The sequence below is a fragment of the Lynx canadensis genome, chromosome B2 (genome assembly GCF_007474595.2).
Source record: "Lynx canadensis isolate LIC74 chromosome B2, mLynCan4.pri.v2, whole genome shotgun sequence".
NCBI classification, from domain to species: Eukaryota; Metazoa; Chordata; class Mammalia; order Carnivora; family Felidae; genus Lynx; species Lynx canadensis.
Genome location: NC_044307.1, coordinates 23,385,740 through 23,397,608, shown reverse-complemented (window position 1 = coordinate 23,397,608; position 11,869 = coordinate 23,385,740). Strand labels below are relative to the sequence as shown.

General features: G+C 44.2%; 1 protein-coding gene across 1 annotated transcript in view; it reads right to left on the bottom strand.

The window, feature by feature from the left end:
• Positions 1–8,218, bottom strand: part of RPP40 (ribonuclease P/MRP subunit p40) — an 8,737-nt gene extending 519 nt beyond the window's left edge. Inside the window, exons 1-7 of the mRNA XM_030314925.1 lie at positions 8,078–8,218; positions 6,327–6,471; positions 4,946–5,014; positions 4,048–4,143; positions 3,242–3,367; positions 1,326–1,524; positions 1,048–1,182 (exon numbers count right to left, since the gene is read on the bottom strand). Coding sequence (XP_030170785.1) covers positions 1,048–1,182; positions 1,326–1,524; positions 3,242–3,367; positions 4,048–4,143; positions 4,946–5,014; positions 6,327–6,471; positions 8,078–8,200 — 893 coding nt within the window. The 5' untranslated portion in view covers positions 8,201–8,218. The remainder of the gene's footprint in view (positions 1–1,047; positions 1,183–1,325; positions 1,525–3,241; positions 3,368–4,047; positions 4,144–4,945; positions 5,015–6,326; positions 6,472–8,077) is intronic.
• Between the last annotated feature and the right edge of the window lie 3,651 nt (positions 8,219–11,869).

Genomic DNA, 11,869 nt, shown 5'->3' with positions numbered 1-11,869 from the left:
TCCATTTAACAGTGTTGTTCACTTAACAGTCTGTGTTCACGGCAACACTGCAGAATAATTTACTGGATTTAAATAAAATCCAAGCTTCTTTTTATTATTATTATTTTTAATGTTTATTCATTTTTGAGAATGAGAGAGAGAGAGAGAGAGAGAGAGAGAGCATGAGCAAGGGAGGGGGAGAGAGAGGGAGACACAGAATCCAAAGCAGGCTCCAGGCTCTGAACTGTCAGCACAGAGCCCGACCCTGGCCCAAACTCATGAACCCCGAGATCATGACTTGAGCTGAAGTCAGCCACTCAACCGACTGAGCCACCCAGGTGCCCCTAAAATCCAACCTTCTTATTGAGGAAAATCAAACTACTAAACTAGTAAGTGAAAAGGGGTATTAGACTTAGAAAACCCTCAAGACTTAAATCTTAGACATTTGAAAAGTGAAGACTGCAAAGGCATTATGTTTACTTCATAGCCTTTTTAATATGGGAATGGAGTTTCCTGACATTAGATACAATGTGGCGTTTTTTCTGGAGAGTACCTTTCCGAACCCCAACCACACACCCCATCCTGCGTGTCCAGTCCCTGGCATGTGAACCCTGCCCTGGGCAGATGTTAAGAGCGGGAACAGATGTTAGACATGATTTGGTTTCAAAGATGGTCAACTTGCTTTCTCACCCCATTTCAAAAAAAAAAAAAAAAACCTTTGCAGAACTCTAACATTTAAAACAGACCATAACGTGTTCCATAGAGTATCACCATTTTCCTAAGTGGTATTATAACTTTTGGGGCACGACGTGAAAAATGAACAGCTTGTTTTCAAGAAGCCTAATTAAACTCTGCTCTTTGTCTTTTTGTTAAGTACAAACAGAATTTTCCTCTCACCAAGGACAGTCACATCATTTAAGATGGTAATGTTACCACACTGTGCACCCAAGTGAGGAAAAAAGAGAAGACGTGTGCAAGAGAGCCCTGAGATCTGGAACAGTAGCCCTGCCCCGGACATGTCACGCTGGCATGAACAAGCAAGACCTAAAAGGCAAAAAAAGTTCTCACCACAGCTGTTCCAACAGGAGACGTATCTTCTCTGGAACTATGAACCCAGTGATTGTACACAAATAAGCTTTTGCCACCACCGTGCTCGGCTGAGGACAACAATAGGTTGATACGAAATTATTCGGCTCATTATTTCTGTAGCACGCACACACACACACACACACAAAAGAGAAAGAAAGAAAACACCTCTGTTATCTCCCACCTGATCATTTTCAAAGTATAAACCCCCATGAAGAACGCGGCGCTGGCCACGCCCCAGCCCGGGCCCCCGGACTCACAGTTGGGCGTTACTGAAGACGGCGCCCAGCCAGTCCAGGAGCTCAGGGGCGCTGCAAGCCGCCTCCGGGGCTCCCCCCAGCTCGCCGCTCCGCAGCACCGGGCACTGCAGCTCGCTCGCCGTGCTCAGGGCGACTCGCGGCTGCCGCTCCTGAATTCCGTAACTGGCAAAGTACGACATCATCCTTGATTCTTCTGCACCTTAGAACACACCATAAAAGGCCATGTGAGTACTGGAAACAAGTTCGGCGAATCCCTGGAACCACCCCATTCCCTCCCGACAGTTCCGGGGAGCAGGCGGGATGAAGTAAAGCAGAAGGAGGGTGTGCAAAGCTGTATTCAAATTAAAATCATTTAAGTTGCTTTGGGCTCCTTGGTGCCAAAGTTCTGTAAACATTCGCTTTCTTTCACTTTTCCTGGAAACGCGTAACCCTTTCACGTCCAACCCATAGTAGTATCATAGGTGCCCTAATCTGAGAATTTTGACTAAAGAAAAAAGCACCACTCGTGTATAAATAAAATTAGTGAACTCTACAGAGAGGAGCTTATTTGCATAATCTCTCTAAAGGAAGCATAAGACGAACTGAACGATGACAGCATCTCATCTGAGCTTGTCTTTAAAAACCCAGTAAAATCAATGTATCTTCACGGATTTTCCAACAGCCTTGGGAGACAGCAGTAGTGGCCCCCTTAGTGGGGGGAGCAACAGGCAGGCTTTCTTACTGTCCAGGGCAATAGAAATAATCTGCTCTCCATCTCAACCCCACCTACCCCCATCCCCCACCACCAGGAGCAAAGGTCAGCAGGCTTACTGGCCAGTATAAGACTGGAGTTCCGGATTCCTCTTCTGTAATGCAGCCCACTCCATGCGCGGGTGTCACCTGGCCCACTGTGTATCACCCTGTAGGTACTGGGACTTGGTGCACTACTGTATATGCTCATAGTCCAGACACTGACACTATGAATAATTAAACCCTTTGCCTCTGACCTGAGTCTCGTACCTTCTGCCAGCATCCATGAGACTGTGCAGGCTAACTTCTTAGCTTACAAGTGGGGAAAATCTCAGACCTTCCCCAGTTCCTGATAAGCCCTTAGAATAATATGGAGTCTTAGGAACACAGAACTCTCCAGAACCCAATATACAGAAGGTACTCAATGAACACTTCGAGCAACTGAAATGTCAGTGTCTCTGCCCTCTTGTATCTCTACCGTAAGTAGGAGAAGCACTGAAGCATTCCAGACCCATGCAAGCAACCTACAGCACCCAGTGACCAGAAACTTCCGAGGAAGAGCAGATGGATAGGCGTGATCTCCAAAATGGACCTATGTGTCTCCCTAGTCTCCAAAACAGAGTACCACACCATCATAACTGATGATCTGACCCATGACAATCTTGTGATGGACCAAAGATACACTCTAAAAGGACCAAGGCACATGGCAGTTGTAAGCAAATCAACATTGTCTGGGGACCCCTGAACTAAATTTAACGTTCAATCAATTTCAAGTTATGACAAATTTAACCTGACCATGAATGGTCTGCCTGATTATTATCTTGCCATAATCAACAGTTTGTATTTAGAATGTGTGTTATTTAAAAATGTGCAGCCAAGGCTATCTGAGGTAAGCTGCAGGAAGGAAGAGGAGAAACAGATAAGAGTTAGCTGCTCTGAAGCCATGATCTCTGGATCCAAACATACCCCACGGTGATGGAGGCAGATGCCTGTGGGCCTAGATCATCTTGAAGTATAGCTCTTGGGGAGGGCAGAGGGCTGCAAGCAGCTTCCTGAATAATGTTTATGCATATATGTATACAATATCCTAGACCATAAGGATGAATCACCTGTTTGAATTCTCTATTACCCCCCTTTAATCAATAATTGGATTTCCAAGTCATTGTATTGTTACCTATTTTTCATACCTGTGTGATGCCAAGCCAAGAGAAAATCAAATTTCAAGGGCTTCTTTTCTTTGAAGGACCAAGAAACTCTTTCATACTTCTTAGAATCCAGGTTAAGGGATAAATCCATCAAATCAATGGAAACAACTTAAAAAATGGAAAGAGGAATACATCGTTCATTCACATATACTACAGCCTACACTGTGGCAAAAGTGTTGTATTAAAAAGCATCAGAATTTTTTGAATTTTGTGAATAGTAAAAATTATTTTGTTCTTCTTGCACTCCTTTGGTTTACCAAATCAAAACTCTGCCTTGTTTTAAATTCATACTTTTTCCTAGGTCAAAGACCAAGAGCAGAGGTCCTTGGGAAGTCAATCCTAAATCTACCTATGGATGTGGCAGCCTCACCTATTCACGTTCAAACCGGACACTATCAGTAGAACCATCTCTTTCACTCACAGGTGAATCTCTACTAGTAATCCCCAAAATTTGGTGAAAGTAAAGGAAATTCTTCATTAAGAACAAGTTGTAGACTCTTATGTTGGGTTCATTACTTTGAATTTTTGGCCCAAAACATATATTTAATGGACCATTCCAACTCTGTGATCTGTATAAGATTCAGCCTACAGCTGCAGAGAAATAGATACAACAGCAATCTTATTCTCTCCAAAGCTCAACCTAGAGCCCCTTGAGTCAGAAGTTTTAAGGACAAGAAAAAGCCATAGTTCTTCTGAACAAAAAGAACAGCAGCAATTCAAACATTTAAACTTCAATAGCTACAGGACGATTACTGACTTGTTGGAAACCGATGGAGCATAATACTTACTGAACTTCATGATTTTTCTGCCAGAATACTGAGATGGACGACCTTGAAGTCCAGTTTCTTCATAAGTATCTTTATCCAGTGATAAAATTAATTTCCCTAAAAATCAAATAATTCCCCCAAAAAAGATGCTAAAATATGACATGTTCTCTGACTGAACAGCGAACACAGCAAATTCAACAGTTAGATATGAGGGTAATAAACTACATACAAGGATCTTCCTTGTGATACAAAGATATTATTTATACATACATCTTACTTATGTAGAAGGATATTTTAATGTATTATACATACACTGATATTACTTATGATAGTGAAAACAGAAATATGTACATTTTTATTAAAGAAATAATAGTTAAATCATGGTATATCTATTCACTGGAATACCTTCAAAATATGAAAAATAGTAAGTCAGAACTATATGCCCTGATATGGAAAGATGTCTATGACATATTGGGGAAAAAAGCAAACCGAGAAACAATGTAATACAATGCAATTTATGTTAAAAAAAAAAAAAGAACAAGCTTTATGTCTGTTTATAAATTTATAGAAAATGTCAAGAGAAGGGAGCCTGGGTGGCTCAGTCAGTTGGGAGTCCAACTTCAGCTCAGGTCATGATTTCATGGTTCATGAGCTTAAGCCCCATATCAGGCTCTCTGCTGTCAGTACAGAGCCCGCTTCAGATCCTCTCTGCCCCTCCACTGTTCGCTCGTTCGCTCTCTCTCAAAAATAAAATAAAACATTAAAAAAAAATAAAATGTCAGGAAGAATAAACACCAATAATTCCTAATTGTTAACAATAATTCCTTCTAAGAAGGGGAATGAATCTGGAGTTTTGACTTTTTTTTTTTTTTTTAACAGTATTTCTTCTAAAATCAAAGATAAGATTGAGTGTTGTTACCATTTGGCAGCAGGGCAACTGTATTATCTTCATCAATATTTGTATGGTATGTTAGTGCATAGCACGAACCTATAAGAGAAAGAGCCCAGACCAGAAATTAAGGAAAAAAAAAAATCACACCTACAAAAATTTAGCAGATTATCTTTACACTGTAACAAATCTTCCAGGTGATTAAAGGTCAGTATCCACCACTGCTCCAGCTCACTCAATCAACCTCAAACCTGCCAAGGGTGAGCTGGAGGACACAGAGGCCACACTCTAGCTAGTTCATGCCCCCCCCTCCCCCCAGGGCCTATTTGTGCCAGGTGACTGCCATCAAGCAGAAAATGGACTCAGGGTGGAGTGCGTACCCCCGGGGATGCTGGCAGAGGCACAAAGTAGAACACTAGGGAAATGTATACACTTGAGAGGAAGGATTCCAGGTAAAGTTTCAAAATGTGCCAGGAACTTGTGTGAGGTTAGGAAAGCCACCCAGCCTCTCTGAACCTCAGTTTCCTCACCTGTAAAATGGGGATCATAGCCCTAATTTGTAGAGCTGTTGCAAGAGTTCAGATAGGTAAAAGTGCCTGTTGCAGCCAGTGTCCACATTATTAACAAATTAGTACTGAATTTCAGAGCAGATGAAAGGAATAAAGTTGATGGGGCCAGGGACAACATGTCCAGTCTCTCGAGCAGTGCCAGCAGCACCTGAAGGAGAGGAACTGCAAGGAACTGGATTCTTCATAGCTCCATGCAGAGGACAGACACAGGGCCGGCAACAAGATAAGGGGCTTACTCACAGTGATTCATGTAGTGAGGGTGCATTCCCTAAAGACACTGAAATACAGTTTCAAACAAGTGGCCCCTACAAAACAACTACAACAGAGAAATCAACCCAGCAGACACGAATGGAAATGGGGTGAGCAGAAGAGGGTCAGAGCCATAAAATCTAAGCAGAAGGCACTGAACCATAAACGGGCACACCGCCTGGTGAACAGCCGCTGTGGCTGCATCAGGAGATGAACCCTTTGAGACTGCTGAGTGGGGACTGAGTGGGAACATAGTGGTCTCTGCAGCCACACACCCAATAGCAGTGTATCTGAACACACAGATCCCAAGACCTTCCTCTCCTTGAATCCTTGTTTTAAGATGAGAGATACCTTCATGTTACATCCCCATGCCACACTTGTGAACAAGTGTAATCAGAAACCACCACCTAAAGAGAGCGCCAGAAAGTGTAGGGTGAGAACACTGAGGGTAGGGGGGCGATGCATGCACTTGACCCCACAGACCATCTCCAGAGGCCCTGTTTAAGACAAGGGAAGACCCCTAGTATTGTGATGTGATGTAACTATCCTTCCTCAGCTTGCCACGTTCATAGATATGATCAGGTTTTCCTCACCTTTCTTCACAAAGGTGTTGATGAATTCATGTGTAATTAACTCATGAAGAGGTAAGTTCTTCACAAAGTAATAGGGTCCGGTTTCCATGACCAGGTTTTTCAGTTCTTTTGATAGTATCCCACATTCAGGAATCAGAAATGAAACCTATTGGAATGTGTAATATAAATAAGCCTTATTTTCATGTAGATTAACCCCCAGCTTTTTAGGGATGCTGTAACATATGAAGGCTGCTAACTATTCCCCCACAGGTTTCTACAAAACTCTTAAATTAATTTACCAGTCTCAGGAAAAAAGAAATTTGACAATTCATGTTATTTGTGTATTCAAACATTATAGGAAAGCTGAATGAGAAAAAAAAAATTAATAGAAAGCTCTTGCTTGCGTTTCATCTTTTGCAAATAAGCAATACCTTTTATATCCTGTCCACTACTCTAATTTTTAGGGCAATCTAGTACAATGGAATATCCCTAGATTTATCCTGGTACCAGCTGGAATCAAAGGGACTGTCCTTTAGGGCTTACAGAAATTAGGGACATCAATCATTAACAGGCTCCACGAAAGCATAAGTGCTCCTGGTTATTTCCATTTTCTAGACAGAAGAATTCTACAGATCAGCCCAGGCGGGAGAAGGCACACACCCTGACTGCTGCTGGTGAGGAGCTGGAAAGCTTAAATGGAAACCTAAGGCAGAGATGTTAAGCCTAACCAGTTTCAAATGTGGCCCAAATGCTCCACACCTTGAAAAGTGCTCTCCCAAAGCTCAAACACCAGTCTATTCCTGAGGGACCAAGGTCACCATTTGTGTCTCTGAGAAACTGCCAGTCAGACCTGGGTGGAGATTAGGCTGATCAATTTCAAGTAAAAGCAAAAGGCTTAAACCGGTTTAAGTCGAGTTTTTGGAGGCCTCACCACTTAAATGGGTTGGTGAGAACGGACCATTAGACCCTTGACTGACATTTGGATTATTCTCCTCTTCTCTTGCCAGATGCCGGATAAACCAATAATTAACCTCACTGATGCCTCAACTTCCACATCTGCGGAAAGGCGCCCCATGCGGCTGACATTTTTACGAAGCAAAAGCCAAAGTTACCCGCCCCCCCCCCCCGTAAAGCTCTTAAATTGTGCTTGCAAACAGGGACACCACGACTCATTTCACTCTAAACCTGACAACCTAGCGCGCTCCAGCTGGAGACCACAGAAGGTAACAGGCAAAGTGGAAACTTTTCTCAGAGATAAAACTAGTTCCTCTAAACAGTTTAGAAAAGCATGTGCTTCCTGGGTCTGGACTCGGCAAGATGCTCCCATGAGGTGGGAGAAAGAATCAAGAGGTGGGGAGGGGCGCGAGGCCCCAATTTGGAGCCAGTCCGCGGCTCCACGTGGCATACGTCACAGCCTCTCTACTCCAGAGGCCCGTGCCTGACTTTTTCCTCCGAAAAAACTGTTCCACCGGGGGCGGGGCCAAAGTAGCCAGCGACGCTTTGGAATCGGCCCGGAGCAAATCGCCCAGCCCCTCCTTGCGAGGACAGAACACTGCCCCTACTCCCGGCGCATCCTGGGAGTTGTAGTCCTGCAGCTCTGCAAGCTACCAGCTCGGAGTAGTATAGAGACTAAAGCTCCCAAAGTGCCTAGCGCGGGGCCCCGCCCCTCTTCGCGCAGAGGGCGGGCTCCTCACTGAACGCGACTTTCCCCACATCTCTCCAGCTCCCGGAGACGGGGTGCTTCCTGAGTGGCCCACGACGGCCAGACTCACCCTGTAATTATGGTAGTGCGTCTCCACAAGATGCCGGTGGCGCGACTTGTCATGGCCGAAATTGGATTTCTCGCAGACCAGCAAGTGTCGGGGAACCTCTCGCAGCCTGCGCAGTGTGGCCATGCTCTCTCCGACACAAGCCCTGAGCGAGGTCGGGGAGCCCAGTCCCTCCGCTTCGCTCCGCCCCTCCGCCTGGCCCCGCGGGCATGCGCATTGCAGCTGCGCAGTGCCGGTTGAAGCTGCTCGGGCTTGGTGACCGGTTAGGGGTGAGGGCGGGCCTGGGTTTCTTCGGAATCTTAGGTTCCTGAACCTTGGGGACCTGAAACCGCAAATTCATTGCCTACAGGGGAAATACCTGGTACCTGGAAACCTGGAACTTGCTTTTTCAAACCCACCTTTCTCGCCAAGACCTCCGTCCCTCCTGCTGCTGTCTTGCCGTATATCCTCCCTCTGTTCCTTCACAAATGGTTTAGGAGTTTTGTGCAGGAAGATAATACACAATTTCTGTTTTCGGCCCTACAATACGACTCCGTCGGAACCACTTTAAGATCCCTTTTTAAAAATCCCACCTGAACGGCTTTAAAAATTTTGTTACTATTGTTACAATGTGAGAATTCGTTTTTCCATAATTTTTCTGATCAAGTACTATACGTTTCTCAAGCTGGAGTATGCACAGCCCCAATTCTGTGCTGAGAGGATGCAAAACATCAGACTATCTGTGGTACAACTGTCTGGAGCATCAATTTTACTGTAAGATTTGGAACAACCGAAGTTACATAATTTACAAGGTAAGTATTTAAAAATTTTAAACAGACCGGGCCAGTAACGTGTGCCCAAAATGTCAGACTATCTCTGAGAAAACTAAGAAAAACATATTAACCATTATTTTAAACAGGAAAAATTATAAGGAATAGCAGGTTAATTGAAAAATTCTACCAATTTTCTGAATCACAACATGGCACCTAGCGGTGTTACAAATGTCATATTAGGATATAAAATGCTTAAAACATTACCTCTTAGTCACAATTTAAGTAGCAGTGGCCTCTCTTAGACCACCATCAGACGTGTTCACACACCTTTGCTGATAATACAAAATTTGCAAAGTGCTGTAATTTTATGGTCTACCAATTGTATTTGAAGCCAATGTGAAGGTTTTCTTGCAAGCCATTTAGTTTAAAATATGTTATTAAGTTTTGAAAATTCAATATAAATTATATCAGCTGAAGGTTGATAAACAGCCACTATGCCATTCTGGTATTCATAACTCAGTGTTCTTCCAGGGAAATCATACTTGCAGATATGTTTTATGGGGGTGTGCCTGTATTATGAAATAGAAGGCAAAAATCTCATTTATTTTAAATGTTTATGTATTTTTGAGAGAGAGAGAGCACAAGCGGGAGAGGGGCAGAGAGACGGAGACACAGAATCTGAAGCAGGCCCCAGGCTCTGAGCTGTCCGCACAGAGCCAGACGCGGGGCTCGAACCTGCAAACTGTGAGATCATGATCTGAGCCAAAGTCAAATGCTCAGACGACTGAGTCATCCAGGTGCTTCTAAAACTCTCATTTATTTTAAAGACTAAAGCTGTGGGGGTGCCTGGGTGGCTCAGTCGGTTAAGTGTCCAACTTCAGCTCGGGTCATGATCTCTCGGCCTGTGAGTTCAAGCCCTGCGTCTGGCTCTGTGCTGACAGCTTGGAGCCTGGAGCCTGCTTCAGATTCTGTGTCTCCCTCTCTCTCTGCCCCTCCCCCACTCATGCACTGTCTGTCTCTCTCTGTCAAAAATAAATAAACACTAAAAAAAAAAAAAAAGACTGAAGCTATAACTTCAAGTAAGTTTGGGACTGCAGAATCCTTTCAGCCTCCCTCCACAGTGTTCTGGAGTTCTGTCTGTAATGACTCATTCATTTCTCCCTGCCTGCTGGGTCATTTCTATCAGTATACAAATGTGCTTAATGTTGTGCATTAAGTGAAGGCACTTCCTTTGACCCTGAATTCCTCTGCATTCTCACCATTCTGTTTCTCTGCTCCGTAAAAGCCACTTCTCTGCACATTCTCTCCTGAACCCAATATATTTTAGCTTTCCTCCATACTACTTCACTGACCTGGCTTTCATCAAGGTCTTTCCATTTGCCAAATTCAAAGCCAAGTTTCTGTTCTTATCTCAGTCTTTTAGCTGCACTCAACACAGATGATACAATTGAACACTTCTTCCTTGTATTAACTATATTTTCTTATCTTCTTTTTAAAAATTTCTCTGATGCTCTGGATCTGGGGCCTCACTGACTAGGGTGGGATTGCCCCTTCCAGGTTTAGATAACTCCTAAAGATAGCAAATAATTTGTGCTGGGAGCATGTCTTTCATTTGCAAACCAACTAATCCAGAGCTTACACCCTGTCACCTCTTCTGGAAACTGTTAGGCTCGCTCCAGGCTAATGTTCCCCTGCCCTAATAACCCCAGGGCCAGGTCCTAGATAACTGGGGACAGTCCTGATACTCCAGAGCCCACTGAAACTGTTCAGACTAGCCACTCCTAAGCCTACATAGTCTGTCTACCCTGCCTCAGTCATTCCTTCCCATAATAAAAGCTCTGACTGATGCTCTCCCCTCACTTCCCCTGCCTCCTGACCAACCTAGAAGCTTCCTGTTGTGGCTCCGGATTTTAGGGAGCTGTGAGTAAAAACTTCCTTTATGACAGTCATTTCTGTGCATGCTTGCCATCCCTGCCAGAACAAATCTCTGGGTACATTTGCAAACCCTCCTTCTTGGTACACTCCCCTGTGGATTTTTGAGAACCTTTCTTCCCCGCTTACCTTACTCTACTTCCTCCTGCCCGTCCTCCTCCACTAGATCTCTAGTGATCCATACCTTCCACGCTTCTCTTTCCTGCCCTCTCTTCTCAGAGTGATCCCTCGTGATCTCAGCTTTCAGAACCATCTATCTGTACCACCAGGCCTGGGTCCTCATCCCTGGGGTGGGGGTGAGGGACCCCCAGGCATCATTCTTGACTCTTCTACACTTCTCACCCCATATCTGTGGCTTGTTGGCTCTGCCTGCAGCATGCATCCTGGTGACGGCCTCTTCTCACTCACTGCCTCTGTTTCTACAACCAGTTTCAGCCACTTTCCCCTCTCTCAGTTGACTGCCAGACACAGGCTTCTAACCACCTCCCTGCTTCCTGTCTTCTCCTGCGGTCTCTTGTCCCCTCAGTATCCAAACCGATCTCAAAAAAGTGAAAAATGTCATACAGACATACCCATTTTATTGCATTTTACTTTACTATGCTCTGCAGATACTGTTTTTTTAAAAAAAAATTTAATGTCTATTCATTTTTTGAGAGAGAGAGACAGCATGAGTGGGAGAGACTGTTTTTTTAAAAAAAATTTTAGTGTCTATTCATTTTTTGAGAGAGAGAGACAGCATGAGTGGGAGAGGGGCAGAGAGAGAGGAAGACACAGAATCTGAAGCAGGCTCCAGGCTCCGACCTGTCAGCACAGAGCCTGACGTGGGGATTAAACCCACGAACCGTGAGATCATGACCTGAGCCAAAGGGGGACGCTTAACCAACTGAGCCAACCAGGGGCTTTGTATATACTGTGTTTTTAACAAACTGAAGGTTTGTAGCAACCCTGTGTTGAGCATTGGTGCCATTTTTACAAAGTCATCTGCTTGCTTGTGTAACTGTCATATTTTAGTAATTCTTACACTACGAACTGTTTCATTATTATTTGTTACTGTGATCAGTAATTACAACTCTGAAAGCTCAGGTGATGGTTAGCATTTTTTTGGCAATAA